The sequence below is a fragment of the Dromaius novaehollandiae genome, chromosome 14 (genome assembly GCF_036370855.1).
Source record: "Dromaius novaehollandiae isolate bDroNov1 chromosome 14, bDroNov1.hap1, whole genome shotgun sequence".
Lineage (NCBI taxonomy): Eukaryota > Metazoa > Chordata > Aves > Casuariiformes > Dromaiidae > Dromaius > Dromaius novaehollandiae.
The window spans coordinates 20,922,042-20,946,288 of NC_088111.1; the positions used below are offsets into that span (position 1 = coordinate 20,922,042).

General features: G+C 49.5%; 1 protein-coding gene across 3 annotated transcripts in view; it reads right to left on the reverse strand.

Annotated features, from left to right (window-relative positions):
• Positions 1 to 22,593, reverse strand: part of LOC112983393 (ankyrin repeat and fibronectin type-III domain-containing protein 1-like) — a 311,760-nt gene extending 289,167 nt beyond the window's left edge. For 2 of the 3 annotated variants that reach the window (XM_064520675.1, XM_064520674.1), the window contains exon 1: positions 22,264 to 22,593. In XM_064520675.1, the coding sequence (XP_064376745.1) occupies positions 22,264 to 22,352 (89 nt within the window). In that variant the 5' untranslated portion in view covers positions 22,353 to 22,593. Of the gene's footprint in view, positions 1 to 1,883; positions 2,114 to 22,263 lie in introns of all 3 variants that reach the window. The other variant, XM_026100490.2, reaches the window with a different exon arrangement.
• Positions 22,594 to 24,247: the final 1,654 nt, after the last annotated feature.

Sequence of the window (24,247 nt, forward strand, 5' to 3'; positions counted from 1 at the left end):
GGCGCGCGCCAGAGACGAGCGCAAACACGGAGGGAAATCCCGTCCTCCGCTCCCCCCTGCTCACGGGGCCGGGGAGGCAGCCTCAGTGCTGGGAGGGGCGGCGCGCGTGAAAGGCTGGCCCAAGGTGTCAGGTCTCCCACTGCTTTTCAATAGCAGGCAGCTGGGAAAGACAAGGATGAAAGCAAAATAAGGAGAAACTTTCAGGCAAGCGCTTCATGGGGATTAAGAGACAATGCCGTAAGCTACTTTTGTAGCCAAGAATTTTTGTAAGCTTCCTTACAAGGCTGGGGATCTGACAGATTAAAAAGCACTGTTGCCAGCTATAAAGTCGCCCTCCGCTCAGAGAGGGAGCAGAGATTTGCTTGTCCATAGGGAGCTACATAGACAACTACTCACGGGACCACATGATGCAAGGACCCCTAAACAGCTATAGTAGCAAGGCAGGGCAGTAATGCATACACACCCTGTGTTTTTTTTTAAAGCATCTTTTCCCCTTAGGTTGGGCTTTGCTCTGCAGGGTAAGGTTAAGGGTACTTTGGTTTGAAACAACTGCTGGTCTGCTATGGGTTACATGCAGAGCAGAGCAGAAAGGACCGAGACCTGGCAGAACCTGCTGCGTAGGGATCCCACACTGGAGTCCAAAGAGAGGAATTAAACTTGCATCCCTCAGAGGCAAAGACATTCAGAGGCAGGAATGAATAAGCGGATCTGTGTCATGCAGAGGTTTGCCTCTGCGCCCCAGCCCCGCGGAGGCAGGGAAGACAAAGCTCTGCTATTCTGCACAGCAGCACCAGGCTCCCACAGCTCTGCCTGACAGGAACTGGGATCACAACGAAGTCCCTGCAAAATACTTACTTTATTGAGACTGGCAAGAGCTCAGGAACAAGTAACTCCTTTCCCTGCCAGCTCGAGGGGAGGGGAGGAAACTCATTAAAAGCAAGATGCAGTCATTCCTCTCGTAGCGAAAGGAAAGAGAGGGCTGGCCCTGGCACCCACCTGGCTTCTAGCAGGGGATCCGAGCCGCCAGCCTCACCCCAGACGGAGAAGCGAGGAGAGGCACGTGTGCTGGGCTGTACCGCAGCCTCCCATGCGCCAGACAGGAGTAGCTCTTCCATTTCATCTTCAGCCTTCAGCCATGGCCACCTTCCCCTTTCAAAGGCAATCGGCCATTTGCTTTTGACCGCTGGCTCCCTATACCGCTATTTTGTGCCAGAACATGAATTCTTTCTGTCCACTCTCTAGCCGTGGCCCTGGCGACAGCCCCGTTCCCAGCACCACGGCACGATACAGGCTCCTGGGCTCAACCACATCAGCTGCAAGCGGCATCTGCCCGCTATTACGGCGCCTGGCACTACAGACCTGCCCAAGGCCTGTTCTGAATCTGGCCCTTTACGCACAGAAGCTGAAGAAACTCCAGACTTGGAGAAAACTAGACTCCCGGAGGAAAGCAAACACAGCAACCCACACCTCTCCAAACGAGGCACCCCAAACGCTGCGTGTCCCAGAGCAGAGCGCCACATGCTAACTGAGCACGTGGTCCTTGGCGGAGCTGGCTGGACTCCTGTCTGCTGGACGAGGAACAGAGCCGGGCCTAAGCAGATCCCCATTCGTTCAGAAGAAGACAACAGCTTGGAGCGTCCCTGCTTTTATTTTTAGTTTGGTCTCTTCTGGCTTCTGGCTTTGGCAAAAGGAGAAAAGGGGTATTTCAGTGGCAGGCTGTGATGTATGGTAACAGCAGGCACAGGTGAGCTGCCCACAAACTCCCATAACCACGACGTAGAGTGCGATAGAGCCCCACGGCGCACCTAAGACAGCCCCCACGACACGCCACAGCACCCCGAGGAGCACAGGGGAAAACAGCAAAAGGAAAAAGTGCTACGTACTCATTTTGCACCTGGGGAACCACAGGCCAGAAGTCATTTGGCGTCGCACATCCGAGGACAGCTGCGGCAGAGCCTGGAAGCGCGAGGTCAGGCCGAGTCCGTCTTGCAGAGGAAGGATAGGCTTGTGAAAGCACCAGCTCTATTCAGAGGCCCGAAAGCAACCTCAGCCCCTTGTTCTCACCACCATGAGTGCTACATCAGCAATGATTTAACTCTCCCATCCAAGCAAACTGAAGAAAAAAAGAAAAAAAAAAAAAGAAATCGGGAAGCACATCCCCCAGGACAAACGGTTGCGAACAAAAGCAGCCAGGCACAGCTGTGCTCCTCCAATGCACAGAGCCCGTCTACATGCAAGACTCCAGTGGATCAGCAAGCAAATCCTCTTTGCCTATAGGCAAAAGAATCAGAGGGGAAAGAGGGGGAAAAAAAAAGAAGCATCAAGAAACTCTTTGTCTACAAATAGCCCAGCCGGCCGCACAGCCGCATGCGTTTCCTGCCGGGGCAGAGGGGGAGCCTGAACTTCAGAGACACCATTTCCACCTGCTGCCCCGTACGCTCCCTTATTGTCTTCTAAAATAAAAATTGAAGAAAACCTCTTTGTTGCTGTTTCTGCTGCGTCAGAGATTTTTCTTCTGGGAGGAACAAACTGCGGGTGTGCTTCCCAAGCACCCTGGAGCGCTCTGGGACCAGAGCGGCCCTGAACAAATGGACAGTATCCCAGGGACTCGCGCGTGAGCGGAGCTCCCCCTCTTCCTCCTGTCCCGGAGGTGCCAAACGTTGACAGCTACCCGTCCCGGGCTCACGCCTACGTCAGGCAAATGCCTTCTCCCTTCTGCTACAAGTTCCCCAGGTGGCCCAGGACAGCAGTGCTCAGGCCCTGCGGGCAGCGGGAACACGAGGAGGAGCCACCAGACCTTCATCAACGACAGCAGGAGGAAGAATCCTTTCCCTGGGGCAGCACAGCGAGAGGAGGACCATTGCCCAAAGCACAGCAGACCTGGGCCTGAGCCACGCTGCTCCTCTTAACAGTGCATCAAAGCATGAGGAAGGCCACAAAAGTGGCCATGTATCTATATATACACACACACCCCGCCTCAGTTTTTAATTCCAAGTTTTAGCCCTTAACAGCCCCGTGCAGCCAACATCACCAATTAAAAGTAAACATGAACTTCATCACCTAGCTGCTGCCGTAATCTAAGTATCTTATTGTTTTGCCAGTTTTTGCTCAGTCTTTTCTCTCACCATCGAGCTGAAGTGCAAGACTGCAAAGTAATGGGCGACAAACGCAATCATCTTTTTTTGGACCTCCTGATGTAGTAAATCCCACATCCATTATTGCCCCACAGGTACAGTTGTCCTCCCAGATTTTATTAAGTTGCTTATCTAAGCAAAAACCTCACTCACAGGGAATGGCCTTACCAGCTTGAGCAAAGCTTTTCCCCCCACATCCTCATCAGAGCTCCAAAGAACAGCCTTAAAAAAACAAAACTCAACTAGAAAGCCATACATTTGACTTCCTGAGGAAGGCGCCCCAGGACATTTCATCAGTATACGAATGAGACTTCATCCCTAGAGACGGACACATGCACAGAACAGCCAGGATCCTCGGGAGATGCATGACGACAGAGGTTATCCACCCCCAAAGACAAGGGGCAGTTTGGGGGACCAAGAGGAGACCGATGTATAGCTAGTGCTGCCTGCTTCCTCCAGCAACCGAGAATCTCCGCCGGCTACTCGTTGAGCTGCGTGCCAGCTTGCGGGGAGGCACTCCTGCCGTGCACCTTGCATGGAGATGAATATATCTAAAGATAACGGGCTTGACCAAGCCCTAGCTCCATTAAAACCTAGTGAAAAAAAAAAGAAAAAGACAAACAAAGAGGCCCATCACAGCAAGCATCCTCTCCAGGGTGCGATTACCCCATGGGAGTAATGAAGTGCAATAACCAGGACAGTAAATCAGCGCAGCTCTGGGTAATAAGCAGGCATGTGAATGCACACAGCAAAGACTGCTGATAAAAATGCCATTAACTCGTAAAGCATCCACTTCCTGGCTACCGAGCTACACAAGACTTTTTTTCCCCCCCAGGAGCAATGACAGTGCCCTGAGCCTGGGAGGGGATGCAGTCTTCAGAGCAGCGTCGCACGATGCACATGCTGCAAAGGACGCTGCTCTGCTTTGGCTGGCCCAGCCGGTTCCTCCGGCCCAGCCAGCTCCCCCATCCTGGCCAGCTCCCCCAGCCGCCGCCTGCCAAAAGACCGGCAGGAGCTGAAAGATAAAGCAGAAGAGGAGTCTCCCCTCTCCAAATACAATTTAGCCCTGCAGAAAGCCCGATGGGGCTCTGCAACTGCAGGTCTACCAATTAAGCAGTACTGGAGTAGGAGGAAAAAATAAAAACATTAAAAAATAAACAACATTGCTGATTAAAAAAAAGGAAATGTGGCTTTTCTGCTTAGCAAACAGCATTTGCATCTCACTGCTCAACCCCTGTTCTAACATTGGCTTTTACTCTCCATCCCTCTTGGCCAGGCAAGACCTTGCAGCAAAGAGCATAGATACCACAGCCCGAGGCTGTGCCCCACTTCCCATTGCGGCTGGAGCAGTGACCCAAAGAAAGAGCTGTGCAGTGTCTAGAAGAGCCAGTGACTTCTTGAGGTCCTGCAGGAAGCCTGGAGCAAAGTGGGGCACAAGCCACCATCATCGTCCCCCAGCCCACGGCCTCCTCAGGGCTACACTGATCTCCCCCCGGGAGACGGCTGGGTTATTTATAACCACCTTTGCTGCTTCAGACAACGGGCTCTCTTACAGAGAGCGGACGCAGAAGTGTACGAAAACCTCCAGGTTCAGCATTTCCTACCCTAATAGCCATCCAAGCCCTTCTTTTCTCAACCCTGACAGGACTCTTGGAGGCCAGATGCTGGCTCTGGTGACCTGCCACCATTTCACGTCATACAAAAAAAAAGTCACGATCCAATCGGTGAAACAACCACGTGCAAAAAGAGAGAAAATGGCCTGGCCACCGATTAATGCATGCGCGAGCCAGAAAACTAAGCCACACCAATAAAAGTTGCGGGCAAAGGAGTATGTGGGCTGTGAGACTAACTGGCATCCACGGTCCCATCAGGACTGAGCAAAGTGTGAAATCCAGGCAAACCACAAGCCATGCGTGTCTGGAAGCGCCAAGTTAGCCAGCTCTGATCTCCACTTGCCCATATTTCATAACCGCACCTCGGTCCTGCGGAAGCACGCTCTCTTGGCAAAGAGAGCCCAGGATCTGAGAAGCGATGCACAGTGCAGAGCTGGGGGGGCCAAACCGAACAGCAGCGTTGTCACAGGGTGGCCTGATGGGCAGAGATGTGTCCCGGTCACAAGCGTGCTGCTGGGAGCGCTGCCGGCCTGGATGGGACATGCTGGCAGCGCTTGCAGTGGGCTACGAGCTAGCAGCAGCAGAACGCAAGGTTGAGCAGGAGCCTTAAAGCAAAGTAATACTCACTGTAAAGAAAACTCATGATTTTTAATGCTGCAGTTGAAAACTTACAGCTAAAGCCAGCTAAATGTAATAAACAAACAGCTAACATACTTACAATGTAAGAAGCAGCACAACACACCAGATCCCTAAGAGAGAGCAAGTCAAGAGCCTTGCCCCTTGCCTCTGGAGAAGCCAAGCGTTTTCCAAAGGGGAGCTGTAAGCAGAGCGCACCTGATCGCTACCTGTGCTTGCTGTCTGAAGTCATCTCAGCATGCAGGATGGTCTAAGCAGCCGTCTGAGCCGCACCGGCCTCCAGCCGCAACAGCAAAAGGGAAACGTTAGAACCAGGGCAGGGCTGATGTCAGGAATGAAAGAAGTCAGCTGTCTATCTCCCCGAGAACCACCACAACAGCAGCATGAAAGAGAACAACACCATCCTTACACAAGGACCTGTTTATTAGGGCCGTAAACTTTTATGACGCCCTTATCTCACAGTTGCACCACGATAAGCAACAATTCATTGTTAAGCTGTCCAACTGGAACCTCATAGGTCTATGAATTGACTCACTCAAGCATATCCACTGGGAACGCAGAGCCTGCTCATCAGCACCCTTCTTCGCAGTCCATCTCCCAGCCTAGAGCTGATCAAGGCACAGAGAGACACTGCACAGCTTAAGTGCTCCAGTAGGATCAGCTCTCTTCTATGCCACAGAAAGGCTTTGTCTTTCCTCCGGTCTTCTTTTTAATTGATTTCAAAGTGTGTTTCTTGATGCCGGCATTAGAGGCAAGATCAACAGCATGAACTTGGCAAAGCTATCAGCGTTGCTCTGTATCCCAGCAGCTGCCAGAAGACGTGGGGTGCCAGGGTGAATGCTCCAGGCGAAGGCTGGGCGCCCGGCAGGACCGCCAAAGCGGGCTGTATCCCGACAAACTAAACATCCTCTGCAGCCTCCAGCTCTGCAGCCTGCATCACCTTCTCCCTAGGAAGATGCAGCCTCCAAATCCCCCCAGACGCAGGCAGCCGCTGCTCCTCTTGAGGATTCATGCTGGGAGTGGGGAAGCTTCACAACTACACCACGCAACAAGGACACGCGCCGCACAGGCCAGCCCTAGGCCACCCCCCTCTTAGCTGCCCTCCCCGCCCAGCTGCTGTTTGCTCAGCCCCCCAAAACAAGCCAAGATGGCGAAGACAGCCAGTCACTTTTGCAGGACCTCCATCTCCCCTGAAAGCACTGGCTGCTCTCTGCACGCTGAAGGAGAGCGGAGCAACTTGCTTAAAATCAGCCACCACTAAAGGCAATGCAAACCCACCCCTCTTAACAGTCAGGACAGAGAAACTCGGGATACCCTGGAAAACTGAGAAAGAGAGCAGCAACCTGGACCTTTCTCCTTCCCATACCTACGCTCCTCCTCCACGCAGTGCGGGTTAAGCTACATGCAGGCAGTGTAACAGTACCCAGGAGGGGCAATTACTCGGCTACCTGTCTCAGTTAATTATTACCTGACCAGCTATTTACATTTCTGTACAAAAATAGCCTTGGTCAAATTCACGGAAGTAACCAAAAACTTTTATGTTCACAGAACTGCAGCCAGCATGCTGCAGCACTGCTCATCCCTGGCTCCTCTCAGCACACACCAAGGGTGGGTCAGGTCTCCTGCTTTGGGGGAGAACTGGGGCACAGAGCGGTTACATGACCTTCTCCAGCCACGCAGGGTCACAGCTGCATCTCCAAGTGCCCTAGCCACTAAGGCTCACCAGCTCCAACCATACCATGGTGGAACCGGACCACTGGTTTTGAGACCCAGTCCTAGTTCCAGTAGTTCTAGCCATTCTTTGCATCCAAAAACTCATTTCTAACAGCATCGGACCTTTTTTGAGGCACTCTCACCTGCTCATCTTCTCTTTCAAGCACATGTAAATATACTGCTGAGCCGAACTGCACAGTGCTGCTCCTGGGCACTGAGGCTGATCTTCAGCTCTGAGCAGCAAGGACACACGGTCCAAAGATGTGCCGACAGTTAGAGCGGACAGTTCTAGGAGGAGAGACTTCTTCAGCGGCACGGGGATGAAGGAAGAGCCCAGTAAGCTAGGCATGGGAGAGGGCACGGGTGGTTTTTGACCTCCCAGTTCTGCCAAACCTAACAGCACATCCCTGCTAAAACAGCAGTTTTCAGTTTGCAATGCAAAGTACCCCCAAATCTATAGGATATTTCTAAGGGAAGTGCAAAACCAAACAATACAGCTTCATATGCGACACAGAACAACCCATGCATGCGAGATTTTTACAGGATTCTGTAGCTCCCCTGGAACACACTTAGGAAGCCACAAATCAGAAAGAGGTTGGAAGTCTTTTTGCATCGTCATTAAAGGAAAAGGAGAGAAAGCAGTCAAAATAAGATCAAGTGCTCATCCTGCAAGCCTCCAGCCAGTGTCAAAATTAAGTCCCTAGTTCTGAAAAGCAAATGAATTATTTTACCTCACTAAAAAGCTTTTCCTTTACTCATGACAAGAGCATTCGTGTTCAGGACAGTTAATCTGCTACCTAAAAAACAAGAAAAACAAACAAACAAAAAGGGTTAAGCCTGCTGCAAACCATTCTTCTACAACATTGCATTTCTGCATGGATGCTCTTAGCTTAAGATCAGGCATTTCTCCACAACAGAGAGCTGGTTCGCATGTGCCTGCCTTTTGCTGAAAGAGCTACAGACCCTGGGACCCAATGTCCCAGGATCCCTTTGTACAAGGACTCTCCTACCTAAACCCTCGGCTGCAGCAGCCCACCGATACCCAAGTCCAGAAGTCCTGGGGAGGCGTTACCTCTTAGCAATGAGTTTTTTAAGCAAGCTGCATTGCAAGTGCAGGTGGGAACCTCTCTGCCTGGAGGGTAAAAAAGGGCCAGCGACCTTACTGAGTCAGTGCTCACTGACTCATTCACTGGCAGCTTGCGTGGCGTTGGTTCAGCTGTAGGCAAGGAGATGTCATGGTGACATGGGCTCGCATTTACTTTCCTCTAAAAACAGAGTAGGGAGTCTTGCCAGATCTCCAGGACAGCAGTGGCTTTTTGTTTTAAAGGCCATCACCCCTCTACTCTTTCAGATTAGTTCTGTTGCCCTCTCCCATATCCCCAAGAGGCCAGGCCAGCCTGGCTCCGGGTACAATTGCCATGCAAAACCCAGTTTACAAGGATTTACTGGAGACCATACATGTGTTGAGCTCTTCCTGGCATAAATTCAGCCTTCTGCAAGTGCTACCTTGTCCCTTGGGAGAGAAGGGAAGAAGTATTTAACGCTCCTCCAGTGCTGTTGTTCCACCCACACATACACACTCCTTGCAAATACAAAGATCTCTTCACAAGAAACGTGAAAGGACTGGTATCAGAGCACTCTTGCTTTGGGAGCAGTCAGCACAGAGGGTCAAAGCTCCAGTATTAGAGCAAACAAGAGATGACGACGAAGTAGAGAAGAAACCGGAAAAGAACTGCATAAATAGCAGCATGGTCCTTACTTATTTTCACAGAGCATCAGCTGTCAAGTAAGAACTTTCACTCAAGAGTGGAAGCCGCTAATTGACTCCCTTCTGATAGTTTCTTATGCAGCAATTATCATTCCTCAAAACAAGCTTAGTAATATGCTTTGCTCTATCATTAAAACCAGCAACAAATCATTGGCTTGCAACAAAAACAATATAAACAGCAGTGTTTCTCCAGGGCCAGAACATCACCTGCTGTTCCCAGGATGTCCTCCTAAGCTTCACTTAGCTGCTCAAGCAAACCCCGTTCCTACCATGGGACAAAGACCTACATCTGCACAGATGCACTCCACCTCGGGAAGAGAGAAGTCATGCTCTCTGAAGGGTTTGGCCTCTCAAAGCTCCAATGCGCTGAAACCCATTGCCTGCTCGCTCAGGCACTCAGCCCACATGCAGAAGTTCCTAAGACTCCACTTCATTCCTAGCCCCACTTTTCCACTCTTACATAGAATTAAAGAAAGAGAATATTTCTAGATTCTTGAAAACTCTCCCACCCCAGAAAACACCATACTCTTTCTCAGCTCTCACATACTACATCAGGCACAGTTAATTTTTCCACTGCTGTTTCCAAACCTACTCTCCTTCTACACAATACATTACAAACAGCAATAAAAAAAAAAACTCAATCCATTAAAAAGTTGTAGCAACAACAAAGGAGACACTAACACACAGCAGGAACTTCAGCCTAGATCTCTCAGGTATCATCTCAGGGAGAAACCTTCTAAAAACAGCAAAGAGACTATTTTTCTTTCAAAGGTTATCCTATGTTCTGGTTTGAAGGGAACAAGAACTTTTCAGTACACAGCACATGGCACCATTCCCTGAACTCCTCTTTCCCCGCAAGCCTGTTTGTTAAGTAATGTTGGTCAATTTAAGAAGAGACAGCAACAGTCTACAACCAAGGTTCTGTAAAAAGAGGCAAAACCTAGCCTGAACAGAGAAAAATTAAACTGTTAAGGTAGCATCTGCAGACATATCTTACAGTTGGGCCAGAACTTCATGAAGACTGAGCAAGTTTCTGCTGCTGGGCACATTTTTTCAGATTTTGGTGATGTTCCTTAGCTGGTCTCAGTACCCCAACCAGACAAGGAGAGCTTCACAAATGGTTTCTTACATCTAGCATGGTATTCTGTCTCTGACCCTCTCAAAAGAGGCTGTGTAGGGAGAGCACAAGAGCCTGCTGCCAGTCACGGACCACTGCCGACTTCCCCATGCTCAAAAGTGACTGTTAAGCCTACCCTTTGCTGTCTATCACTTACCTTTGGGAAGCTAAAAGAATCCTTCTTCCAGTCTCACGGTAACTTAATATCATCAGTAAGAAACAGTACTGCCAGATACCTCAGGGGCACCAAGCACACAAGGGATGCGGAGACCTGCTCTTACAAGAGCTCTGCACTGCTGGTAGGTGCAAACATCTGTCCGGGTACATCCCTCTACCCAGCCAGCACCCAGACCCCCCAGCACATGCAAGACTCCACAGAGGACAGCCATCCCGGTGAGCTCAAGGCAGTGACTCACAAACATGAGCTTCCTTGCGTGTCTGTTTGTTGGCAGGATCAGGCTCAAAAGCTCTAAATTCTTCTGTGCAAAGAGTGTAGCATCCTTCAGCATGAAGCTACCAGCTCACGCTTCTGCTGCTGTACTCAGCAGCGTGAAAGCTGTTCAGACAAAAACCAAGTTACTCATCGTAATACAATATCAGCACAACAAACACACGCTTCTACCATAGCCTGTAAACTAGGATATTACCGTAGCAGTTGCTTCACCAGAAGGCTTTGTTTAAATACCTCAATGATCTCACTGTGAGCTGTGTCTTTGCTTTTTGACATTTGCAAAACCCCAAAACATTTGGCTTGAAAGAAATCCAAAGCAAAAAAATGGAGATTGATGTTTTTCAAAGGCGGATGTTGAGATATCTTGAAACCTTCCAGTTTTACAAAAGTTCTTCGCTTTAAGCACATACTGCTTTCTAAGCACATGGCTTAAATCTAGACTAGTATAAGTGCCGAGACGGCAGCCTCGTATTGATTTCTGCACAATGATCAACACGCTCCAGTGAGGAGGAGGAAGCAGCATGTGAGAGTCAGGACATAAATATATGCAGATATTTGCTGTGAGCAACAAAGGTCCTAGTTTATCATATGCCCATTCAGGGACGCATCTGAAATTATACTTGGGAAGCGTGAGCATGAACTTCTACCTGAATGTGAAGCACATTTGAGAAAATTTCATACACACTGACCTAGGTGCCTACAACTTGAGGTGCAGGCATTTGAAAACTTCCTAAGCAGAGCTTAAACTAAATGCACTACAGACAGAGGAAATGGAAAATAAATGCTAATGACTTGAGCTCAGTAAGCCACAGCAAGCAGACTGGAAAGAAGCCCAGGACGAGAGCCCATCGCTTGCTGGGGGTACTCGAACACAAGAGATGCCGTACAGCAGCAGCTTCTCAGCTGACCTTACCAGAGCGCAAGAACAACTGGCAGCTGAAAGCTCACAAAACTCGGCTACAGAATTACCTTGTGGGGGTCAAATATCTGCCTGGGCAAGGAAAGCAAGCAGGGGCTTGGGCTAGGGGCCTGAGCAGTCCTTTCTCAGCTTGAATTTTATATAATGGGCGCTCATGCTATTCATATTGAATACTGAATAGAACGAAACCTGCAGTTTCATCAGAGCATAACCGCTTTGCTCTCCCTCCCTGGGTTTTTGGAAACATGGTCATTGTTAAGAGAGAAACAGAGAAATACTGTAATTAGATACTTCAGATATTGCAGTTGACAACAGAATTTCCAAGCCATCCCAGATAACGTTTCTTGAGAACATTTTGGTAAGCATAGCTTAATTGCAAAACTTTAATATTTGAGCTCCAGTTATGAGGTTTAAGCCTATCCATTTTCCACTGCGTACAATTAATTGGGAGCAAGTCACAGCACTGTTATGGCTCAGCTGAAGAATGGTACTGGGCAGCTCAAGCAAAGAAGAAGGGAAGGGAAAGCAGGAGCACCTTAAGATATGCTTAGCTGTTCACAATCATCTGTTTTAGCACATCATGAGCACATCTCCATGTACACAGATTATATGTACTCCTACTATATTTATACTATGCTCACAAAACCCATTCCAGGCTAACGGCAAGACTCCCAGTGACTTTGCTGTCACTGGATTTGGCCCCAAGTAATCCTTATGATTATGTCAAGTTACTCATGCTTGAGCACTTTTTTCAGAAGCAGACCCACTGCAGTTGTCGCTCTTTCAGGAGGATTTCCAGCTGTGCTTGAATTTCAGTGCCCCAAGAAAAAGGAGAGGTGATGATCCTTTCAATAAAGTTGTAACCTCCTCTGCACTGGATATGAAGGATGTGTTTAATGTTTGCCAAATGGGCACCACTTTTAAGCATCCAGCTTTTATAAGAGATGCAACAGGCAACTGCACTACGCACTGTCATCACTCAGCAACTCTCTTGATTATCTCAGTTTTTGGAAAATTCCCATTTTACCCCATCTGCTTGGTGTAGATGCACCAAAAAAGTTCCTCCAAGTTTCAAAGACAGATGGAAAGACTACTGAATTCAAAGCAGCAGAGAGGCAGTCAATAAACAGCAGCTGAAAACTAACATACTCCTCGCAGCATTCTGCGGTGCGGGGAAGATGGGAGAACCAGACCAGCACACACCACATACAAGCACCTTACCTGCCCTTCCAGCCAACACAACACACCATCCTCAGGCATGGGGCTTTCTCCAGAGCTCTCAATGACCAAGAAGTAGACCTAACTTCCAAAACACAAATACGTTATACCATCCCTGCTCTTGAAAAAGGCATATTCCTCTACTTAGTCACACAGTCTCTTCACATTTAGAGCATGCTTAACTCCTGGGTATTTCTGTATACCATTTCTATATACACTCCTAGCAGGGGGTGATCCAAGGGATGATCTACAAGGATAAAGGTGTCTCAAACAACTCTAAAAACCTTTGGCCAGGCTGCCAAGAGCACAGGGTTTTATTAGACTCCACGTATGGTTGCAATATCCATCCCATGGAGCAAGAGTTTTTAGCGTCCATCACACGTGGCTGCCCACCAGCATCTGCCCATCGCACATAAGGAAAAACTGGCAGTTATCAGTGTCAGATAGACTGCAAGGCAGTCACAAGTGTGGTATACTGGGCTGGCTGAGGTGACAATTCCTTCCCATTTCCTTGCTCTGACAGGCCCACTTTCTCTTTCAGTCAAGCACTTCAAGATCTGTAGCTGAAAAGCAGAGCAAAAAAGAGCCACTTATAAAATGAAAAGAGAATCTTCAGTTTCACAAGGCTGTTTTTTCAAAGAACTACAAATATTTGCAGTGTTTTGTCCAATGTTCCTCCATATTTGCCCAAAGCCTAAAGCTAGGCAAACAGGTCATTTATATCAAAGATATACAAACCTCATAAAACTTCAGCTAGAATGCCAGCAAGCTATTGTCTCCACAGTGAAGTAATACAGCTTCATGCAGGTGCAAGGGCATCCCGACTGCCCACGCAGGCATCCTTGCTGTTTTAATCCTAACAGACACCCCGACAAAATATGCACCCAACTCCTGTCCTGTCCAACTCCTGATAGACGATTCGCTCCCTCCAAAGCGCGTGCTGCCAAATGCAGCCACGGTAGTGCGCGACGATGCGCTAGCGCTGAGATCCGGCAGCCAGCAGTGCAAACCGAGGGGTCGCCAGACTCTGCCACGTACCATGCCCCCAGCTAACTATGCTTGTTTATTAACTTGAGCTGGGGGCACATTTTACACTGGTCTACAGGGAACGAGCAACAGAGAAGGCATCCTGCTAGTGCCAAGCACTGTGGAGAAATCACCGGTTCTGAGCAACTGCCATGGCAGCTCTGATGTGTTTAATGTGCAACTTGGATATCCAAAAGAGCCAGTGTGCTTCAGAATCAACCACTGCACATTGCCTGAAGACCATTGCCCCTGCCTCCATCAGCATGGCCTACCAAACGAAGGCCTTGTTGGTTCTGCTCTTGCTGGTTGAAACCATAGCGGCTCTTATATCCATTAAGGTGCTATCTGGAAACACATCTTAGTCCTCTCTGGCCCAAAGGATGGAAGTTCAAATCAAATGCACCAGTTTCTCCACATCAGTAAACACTGTGTCTACAGCCAGGTGCAGCAACGTCAAAGGATTCAGCAAGTGTTGGCCCTTGCTCTTGCCCTGCATGAGGCAGGGCGACTCCCTGCTGTAACTGCTGGTGCTTTCAGGAGGTAAGACCGGCAGCAAATAACTCCACAGCCTCTTCCTAAGCCTTCCCAAATGCCCAACCACTGGTTGTTTCCAAGCTCTTTCCACTGAGTGGTGACACAACCAGTCGCAACTCTCATGCCAAGTCTGTATGGCAGCATCTCAAAGAGTTGGGTCTTTATCTCCACGCAGGCAGGCAATCCATCAGAGTAAAAAAAGAATAGAGCAGAAAAGGAGAATGTTTTAAAACTGTAGGGTTTTCTTTCTCCAAGAAATGTTTCTCACTGATCGCAGCAGTTCAATTACAGAGTGCTGGATCTCTCTCCTCTACAGCCTGTTTTCCATCACGTGTTAAAAGGGCAAGTAATGCAAAAATAAATCTACAGTAAAGGTCAGGTAGCTTCCCCAACCCTGCAACGTCAAAGGAATTCCCCTTTCGTTTGCTGGAGAGGCGATGGGGCAACAGAGTCACTTCTGCAGCCCGTGCCTTGGTGGCAGAGCAGCCTGAGCTTTCCCAGACATCCCCCAGCAACTGCTGCCCACCTCACCCCCAAAACAGGCAGGTGACACTAGCACTTGCTCACCAGCTGAGCCACAGCCAGGAGCTGTGTGTGCCCCCATCCCACTGGGTTGCCCAAGCAGGGAACGTGGCAGCCCCTCTGCAGACAAGAACACTGCCCCTACGCTGTTCAGGACATGAAGCTTTTCCTGTGGAGTCATCACAAAAGCTTACTGTCACATGCTCTTCTGGGGATGGAAAGGCAACAAACAACAAATCACTCACAGCTACCCAGAGAGAAGCTGCCAGGTAAGGAGAGCCAGGTAAGGGCAGCCACGGGAGGCCTTAACTCCTCCTGGGAAGCTCTAGCAGCTGCAAACGAGCTCTGTGGGCAGCCCCTGACCAGAGGGAGTTGGAGCCTTTGTTCCAGCTGAGCCCTGGCTAAGGAGAGTCAAGCACCCTTTCAGCCACTGCTAGGGAGAGGCCTGTGTAAGAGCCAGGCCCAGAAGATAGCCAACAGATGCAGCATTTCACAAAGGAGGAGTCCTCAGCCCAGCATGCACATGCTCAGGCGTGCTTCTGACGCACCACAGCGCATGTTCCCCAGCAGCTGTGGGAGTAACTGTCCTTGCCACGTTACAGGTTTTGACCCAGACAGAGCTTCCGACGGAGGATGCAGCTCTGCAACTCTCAGGCTGCAGGCAGTGCCTGGGGCCTCTCCCCGAAGCTGGGGCAGATGGTCTTCCTTCCCGCGGGAGGTGTGCTGCTGCTGAAGAGCAGTGTCACCAATGGAAGGAGTTACAGGAGGAGGTCAGCAGGCTGCACAGCGTCAGAGAGGATGAGCAAGAGAGAGACAGGATTTTCTCGGAGACCCTGCAGCTTCGAGAGCCCCAGCTGCAGCGGGGACACAGGCAGAGTCCATGCCCAGGACAGGAAGCAGAAACTCCAAAGGCGGCAAAAGCTGGAAGCCGGTGACTGCTTGTACCAGAAGGATCACAGCCTCCAAGCTCAAGAACAGACCATCCCAACGAGCAAGCAGTCGAGCAAAGCGGGCAGTAGACCTGTATTGATGAACAAGCAGCTCTTGACAAAACACAAACATAAGGAGGAAGTATACAGATGGTGGAAGCAGGGACAAGCAACCTGGGACATCTTTGAGAGGTCATGGTGATCCAGAGAGGTGCCTGAGTTTTGGAAGAAAGCAAATCTCACTCCAATTTTCAAAAAGGGCAAGAAGGAAGACCCAGGAAACTACATGCCAGGCAGCTTCACCTCAATCCCTGGAAAGGTGATGGAGCAACTAATCCTGGATACCATTTCCAAGCACACAAAGGACAAAAAGGTGATGAGGAACAGTCAACGTGGATTCACAAGCAGAAATCATGCTTAACCATTCCATTCTACAATGGAGTGACAGGCTTGGTAGATGAGAGGAGAGCAGTGGATGCTGTCTACCTTGACTTCAGTAACGCCTTTGACACTGTCTCCCAAAATATCCTCTTAAGCAAGCTGATAAAGCATGGACTAAATGAGCAAGCACTGAGGTGGACTGGAAAGTGGCTGAACAGTACAACTGAGGTTTGTGATCAGTGGCAGTGAACCCCAGGGGTCCATACAGGGTCCAGTATGGACTGTTTTACATCTTCATTAATGATCTAGATGATGGGGCAGAGCATACCCTCAGCAAGTTTGCTGATGATACAAAACTGGGAGGCGCGGCTGATGCACCAGAGGGTTGTGCTGCCGTTCAGAGGGACCTCGACAGGCTGGAGAGATGGGCAGACAGGAACCTCATGAAGATCAACAAAGGGAAGTGCAAAGTCCTACACCCGGGGAAGAATAACCCCAGGTACCAGGACAGCCTGGGGGCCAAACAGACAGAAAGCAGCTCTGCAGAAGAGCACCTGGGCGTCCTGCGGGACAACAAATTGACCAGGAGCCAGCAATGTGCCCCTGTGGCAAAGGATGTGCCAATGGTACCCTGGGCTGCACTAGCGAGAGTGGTGCCAGCAGGCCAAGGGAGGTGATCCTTCCCCTCTGCTCAGCCCTGGTGAGGCCACACCTGGAGCACTGTGTCCAGTGCTGGGCTCCCCAGTACATAAAAGACAGAGATTTACTGGCAAGAGTCCAGCAAAGGGCCACAAAGATGATTAAGGGACTGGAGCATCTGTTTTATGAGAAAAGGCTGAGAGAGTTGGGATGCCAATTCAGAAACATTAGCTGACCACAAAGCCAGACACGGGCTAGAACCGAGGTCTAACCACCAGCAACAGGGCAGGGAGACCCAGCTGATGACTAGCCTCCAGCTGGGACAGAGCTACATTAGCTTTAAATCACTCCCCATCAGGAAGCACATGCAAACAAACATTTTTAAAACGTGCACATGAAAAAAAGAAATCTAACAGTGTTACCAGCTATTTTCAGCAACACAGTCTTTAAAAAGCTCTTAAAGCTCTCAAAGCTCCTTCGAGGAGCAGCATCTGACAAAAGGATTTCAAAGAGTCTCCAGAGGAAGACACTCATTTCCATAGGAAGCTGTTATGGAGCTTGGCAGTACTTACAGGTGAGATTATACAGCATCTCACTGAAAAATCCAGGAACAGTGAATCAGTTATTGTAGCACCTTTATCCAAAGTCTCCAACTTTGGGAAATGCAGCAGCTGGTCAACACCACAACAGAAAGAGTGCAATACTTCAAGGGAGGAAGTGAACAGAGTATACCACAGGCTGCTGAAACACTACAGTCATTTCAGTCTTTCAGCTGTTTCCTCACTTGCTTTGGTAATGTCCAGGTTCTTAGGGGGAAGGGAGAAGTGTTCACCACAAATATCCCCCAGTCAGCCTGGAACTGATCAGATCTTATCTTCTTAACTGGAACTTACGGATCTTCCATAAGATGTACTGGCAGGCTGCTCAGCTTCATTTAAAGCTGCTGATGCTGGTTCCTCTCTTTCCTATCCCTTCCACACCTTAGGAGGGTATCTTAAATCCATCAGCTACACTGTCCTCCTCTTGATAACCCAGGGAAGCAGACTAGAACAAGATAAGCTACTTGGTCTGCAAAGCCAAGATCTCTACCCAGCCATCCACACAGCCTCTTCTCCAAACATTGCCCTCTTGCTCTACACTCAGTTTTATGTCAGGATTAAAACTGGAAGCTGAGGTCCTTCCTTTCTCCTGCAGCTTTAGATAAAAGGGGAGACTGACTGCTTTGCAAAATGGGAAGCACAAGGCTACAGGGCATTTCAGGACTGCATCTCAGTGCTGCACTTATATGAGAGAGCCTCAGAAACATGCTATTGCCCCCCCCCCCGCTACTCCCTTCAGCATACCGCTAACAAGCACAAAACAGCACTGAGCTGGGAAGACACCAGATAAACTCAAACAGAAATGTATTTTCTGCTTATATTTCCTGCACTGCTAAAAGTAAATGTATCAGTCTCTCTTCTTCGAGAGGGTAGTAGCACCAATTTCTCCTTCTCCCACCTCCTAGCACCAGTCTGAGAACATCCTCTCCCTTACCTCCAACCAGCTCCATCACTCCTGTTTCTGATCCTGAGAGCCTGACTCGGGTGGTGGCCCAAGGCCTTCTGGCAGCAGAAGAAAGAAGCTCTATGGGACAGGGGAGTGAGAATAAGCCACAAGGGGAGAGGAAGAGACAACTAGAAAGACAACACAATACCAAGAGGAGGACACACTTTATAAGGCCTTGGGGCAAGGATGAAGAACGTCTGCACCACTAAGAACTCTCCCTCCTCAGCAGAGGTCAATTTGTCAACTGTTGTAATGAGGAACAGGCTGCCTCTCCACACTGTCAACAACTTAAGAGCACCATGGGAGAAGGTGGCGGGGGGGGGGAGAGTTTTTATAGCTCTTTGGCTGACTGTTTTGTTTCATTTTGTTTGGGGTTTGGGCAGGACAGAGAACATCTGTTTTCCTTGGCTCGCCAGATCACCAGTGTCCTGCTCAGGGGGGGCTTTTGCCTGGCCAGCCTTCCCCGCGCACCCTCAGCGGCAGCGGGGCTGCCTCCGACACGGTGGGGTGGAGGCAGAGGAGCTACACTCAAGCCTTCCATGAGGGACTGGCTGGGGAATTCCTCACATCTGGCCAGGACAGAACTGCATTTATTGTTAGGGAGAAAGATGAAGAATCCTGCAGAACTACACTGTCAGCAGCTTCAGCACACTCATTGCCTTTTCTTTCCTTTCTTCCCCAAAGCAGATAATCCTTCCAAGTCCAGCAGAGTTGCCCTTTGCCCTTCAGAATTACCACAGGTATCTCTTTCCCCAGCACTTTGCAACAGTAGAATAGCAATTACTATCCCCTTCAACTTCAGAGCACATGTAAGAGACCTGCTCTGCATTAAATCGTGGAAGAAAAACAAGCCCTCCATCACTTTCCAGCCTTCTTCTCAAAGCCCAAACATAATCCAAGCAGTGTAGCAGGTCACAGCACAGTATGCTAGGGCTCATGGTGACATTGCCTTCAGCATTAATCCATGCCAAAAGACACACAAGCCCAGCTCAAGCAGTAATATCAGATGGGACCTACGCAGAAGAAACCCCAAGAAGAAGGTATTACGATGAAAAAGTGATTTAATAACAATGCCAAAAGGGTTGTTCAGAAAAGCTAAGGCTGTAGAGTTGTCGTGCCCCAGGAACCTGCTGAAGACGACTAATGGAGGGAGAAGACAAGAACCAGATCAGCAGAGTCTGAAGAGCAGTCTGCTAATACAGTAGGTGGGAGAAAGTTCAGTTTTGCAGCACAACTGCTTTGTCCAATAAGTGCGATTTAAAGCATCTGCCTAGGTGAGATGGGGAGAAACCATCCTCAGGAAGGAGAACATCAGTACTGATGGCAGGAGAGGGTGGACTGAGAGAGGGCTAAAGCAGAGTCAGCATTCAGAGCACAGGATCATGACCTCAGGCAACAACTACAACTACCAACTCCGAGACATTAGCTGACACACAAAACACACACACATCAAGACTCCCCTGGTATGAACTGCTGCCCTTCCTTCCACTCTCTGCTATCTCCTCCTAGTCTCACTAACTTGGTTTGAGAAAATAATGAGCTCTCTTCATTAAACTTGTTCTTCCTACATAGAAATCAACCATTCAGGGCAACCCGACTGCCAGATACATGCAGAAAACAGCCATCTCCAGCCAAGAAAAACTGCGGCGGCAAGAAAAACAATATGGGGCTTATCTTCCAAGGCAGAAGTTTCAGCACAGAGATCTGGACATGCTGAGTTTGGGGATCAAGAACTTCCTCCCTGAGCCACAGATGCCACAGTTCGTGCATAAAGGACCACTTTGAAGAGCAGCAAACCCAAGGAGACTCACAAGAGGAACAGAGAGTGGGAATGGAAAAGCCAGACCTTGCGCCGGCTACTCCAGAAGCAACAGTGTGCTACGTGACAACTGCTTCAAACACAGCAAAACCCCAGCAAGTTCCTGCACTGCAAGATAAGAACCTGAGAACAGCACAACCAAAACTTCCCACTGAACAGAGACAGCGCAGGGGGAGACTGGGAATGGGGCCATCAACACAGACCCAGGAAGGAAGGCTTGGATCTGGATCCAGAGACACCCGTGTGTCCCTACAGCTTGGGAGCAAACAGGGAAAGGAAGCTGAAGGGAGGTTCCTGGTCAAAGTATCAAGAAAACAGCCACTCTTTGGAAGATTTGGCTTCAGATGAAGACAGCCTCACAAGGTCAATGTTCTGGCAGGGATGGGAAACTTCTGAGATGTCTGCTATTTTCATTTAAAAACGTTGCTGGAACAGTTTAAAATAGTTCAGTATTGGCTAGTCCAATGCTATCCCAGTGGAGTGGTGAACGAACATGCTACATCCCAAATTAGTACTAAGCCAAATCCTGACTCCCCTGAATTTGCAACAAGGGGCAAGGGCTTGAGGTAGATGGAAGTGTGACTTTTCATGCAAAAGTCACACTGGGTTTTCCCTATGGACTTTTAATCCTCTCTTGTTAGGGAAACCAAACAGGAACGTGAACTCTTTATCTTCATCTGGGCATTGCAATAGAGAAAGTCACATATTAAAAGATTACTGTCTGGAAAGGAGGAAGCTACATTCAAAATGCTCAAGAACAACTACGACCCTGAATTATCACCTCCAAAACCAAGCAAAAAGCCACAAAATGGGTTTTGCCCCTCAAAACTCACGCCAAGACGATCTAACGTACTATCTATCCCTTAACCCTCTGGAATCTGTTCCAACCCTCCATTCGGAGGGGACAGCAGAAGATGGAGAGGATGGCTCACAATGCATGCCTGAATCACAGGGACAAGACAAGCTTTAGCATGGTCGTGGACATGGGGTGTATTCATAGTGCTTTCATTGCATTATGCATTTTTGTTCAAGTCCTACCACAAAAAAAAGAGAGGAGAGTTGGAAAGATATACTTTAAGTTGCAGAAACAGGAGTCATTTAAAGAAAAGAATCAGAGGTCCATCATCTAAAATTCATTCAAAACTGGACTATTAACATAAATTAAAAATTCAAACCACATACACAGCTACATTTATTTCCAAGTAATTTTCAAGCACTTCTAGCACTGCAAGATAAGTTAATCGCACATTCTATTAATTTGCAGCATGCACAGAGATTACCCTCCTTTTAATTAGAACTAATTTTAGCTTTGCAGGAAGAGGGTAAGCACACTTTATAAGAATTCCTCTTGACATGATATCTTACAGATGAGGAACAGTAGCTCTTTACGCTGCCTCTTCCCCTCTCCCTACACACACGCACATGCCACCCCCTGCAGCACTGCCAGCCCCTTCCGAAGCCCCGTGCAGGGAGCAGCCACCAGCGAGAGAGTCAGCTGGAAGAGCAGGGACACGTTTCACAGGAGACCACTGCAGCCGGGGAAGAGGTAGGAATGGAAACAGGACAAGTATGCAATTTCGCTTCTGCAACATCCCTGGTAAGGAAGAGGGACAGGCACATGGACACTCAGCACACACAGGAGCCACCAGAGAGAGAGCCACAGACAGCTTATGGACCAGATGCAAATTGTGCCCCAGTTTTCCTGCAAACAAAATGACGCAAGAAAAGCAGTGCTGAATGAAGCGGGATTCGCACCACATGCAAAAGAAGATGAGAGAGCTAAAGAAGAGACAATGTAGAAAGGACCAGGCTCAGGACGCTCTTTTTCAAGACGCATGGATCAATAACGCAGCCTGCGGAGCGGGGCGAGATCTCACTGCTCTCTTCCCTCCCACCTGATGAGACTTACAGACAAACTGGCATCCACCGAAGCGAACGAGACCAGGCTTCGCCTCCCTCAGAGTCACAGAGCAATTCCTCAGCTATTTACCCACACGTCCTTCTAGTCCAGAAAACCATTTCAACAGCTCAATGCTACTACAGCACACAGCTTTCTGGTCCCTTTTAAATCCCTGCCACCCATGCTTCATGGCCAAGCCCTCACCCACCAAACCGGCCTGGCTGGGCGCAGAAGACCCAAGACCAAGCCCAGGGAGCCTCCTGGCACATCATGCACCGCCAGATTTGTCACCAGTCTCATTCAAGCGTTCCCTCTGGCCTCCCTACCTCAAGCTCTGCCTGTTCCCCAGCTTGGCCCGGTTTTCAGAATAGTTTCAAGCATACTTTTGTTGTAACTTACGCAAAACACGCTGTGCGGAGACCTCCAGACCAAATAGCCACCTCGACCCAAATTGATGCAAGCCACAATTCAAACAGAGTTAAAGACATCCATCCTAAAGAATTTACGTTTGACTAAACCAGTCTAAAAACCCAAATCTTCATTTTGTACAGGGCTTTTCTGCAAGCAAGAGGCTTTGCCGCGTGGTCGCGGTGGGTTACACCTCCGCCTCCTGGGCCAACGCCACTCCCCCAGGATGCCCAGCTTTCTCCCCCGAGTCCCTGCTGGCAGCCCAACTGCAGCAAAGGGAGTCCAGGCGCCACGACGGCCTGGGTCAGCAGGGGCACCGGAGACACCCTGTGCCCACGCCTGCCCGGTCACTCCTGCCGCCTCTCGAGACTAACGTCGGCGCCGCTGCATCCGTCCAAAATCCCGCCCTGCCGACGCGCCAGAGCTCCTAAACTGACAGCTCAGCCTGCGTTTAACCAGGACATCTCTGAACACAGGTGAAGTTTCGGCTCACACCCAGCAAAGGGGAAAGACCGGTTCTCAGGGAGGGGAATGATCCAGCTCTGGTGACAGCTGGGTTAAAGATAGCCCAGCTCACGTGCACGGCTGCTCCACGGGCAGCCAGAGGTCAGCCCCGGCGAGCAGCAGGCTGCCAGCCCAGAGGAAGGAGCTGGTGCCCTGTGCACACAAGATAGAAGTGTCTGTTTGCATTGTCGCTACCTTTAATCTGAACCTCCCTTTCATGGCGGCACTGCTAACAGCACCTCCTGCCACAGCCGAGTCAAGTCAACTGGTGACTTCATTGTTGCTTCCTTCACCTAAATTGTCTCCAGAGACCCCGCTGCTTCTTTTCAGCAGGCGCAGCATCCTCTAAACACAGCTGCACAGCCTCCGCTTCCTTCCTCTGCGCAGATATCCAGGTCGCATCCACCACTTGTAACCCATTTTTAAGTTTTTAACCTCAGACTCTCCTCCTCCTGCCAACATCAGCTCCACGCTTCAGGACAAGGAAAATCAGCAAGTGACCAGCATCCTTCTCTGGGGCAGACCCATCCTTCCAGTGGCTCTTCGGGCTCAGTGGGACAGACCCAGCCTGCAGCTCAGCAGCCCTGGCCTTGGGGAGCGCAGGCAGGACAGAAGCCATCCCCAGGGCCCCACGTGCCAGGCTCCATCGGGTTCAAGCCCAGAGGCTAGTAGTCACCATTCGTGCTGTTCGCTCTGCGCCACCATTAGAAACGTTGTTCCCAGAGCAACAGCTTGAGGCCCATTTGCACCTGAGCCTCTGCCCTTCCCAGCACCGGACAAACATAAAATGGCATCAGCACACCAGGGCTGTGAAGTGAGGTTAGCTGGGGAGGGAAAACACCTGCTACGTCACAGCAGAAACTTCAGAATATTTTGCAAAAAGACACTCTGAATACTTCCATTATATTTTTTGAGAGTTGTAACAAAAAGGTGCTTGAATTAAAATTATTTCTAAGTTTCTGCAGAAAGGGATCGCCCGATCTGCTCTAGGAAAAGTTTCTAGCCAGCCAGACCCTCTCAAGTACTATCCCCCAGTGCTCAGCCCACTGCAGGGTCCAGCCCAAGCAGAAGTCTCTCCCTCCTCCTGCTGCCCCTGCCAGCACTTCCCACCATCCTCTCCCATAGAGATGCAGAGCTCCTCTGAGAGCACCTTCCTCGTCCTTCGTGACTGCATTGCTTCGCTCTGTAACGTGTCTGAGGATGCAGTTTTAGAGGAGAACGCTGCTGCAGATGATAAATAACCGGTATGCCAGGAAGGGCAGCCAGCACAAGGCCACAAGGCTATTTAAGATAAATAGGCCTTTCACTTCACTTTAACAGAACTGGGAACCTGCTAAAGAGAGACGTCACGGATTTAAACACGCTGGGGTAAAATAGATGGCAAAGTGGTGTTATGACTAGCACGGAAGAAAGTTTGGCACTTCCTTAAATAAAAAGCTTGAATTTCATCCTGCTTTCCAAAAATCTCCTT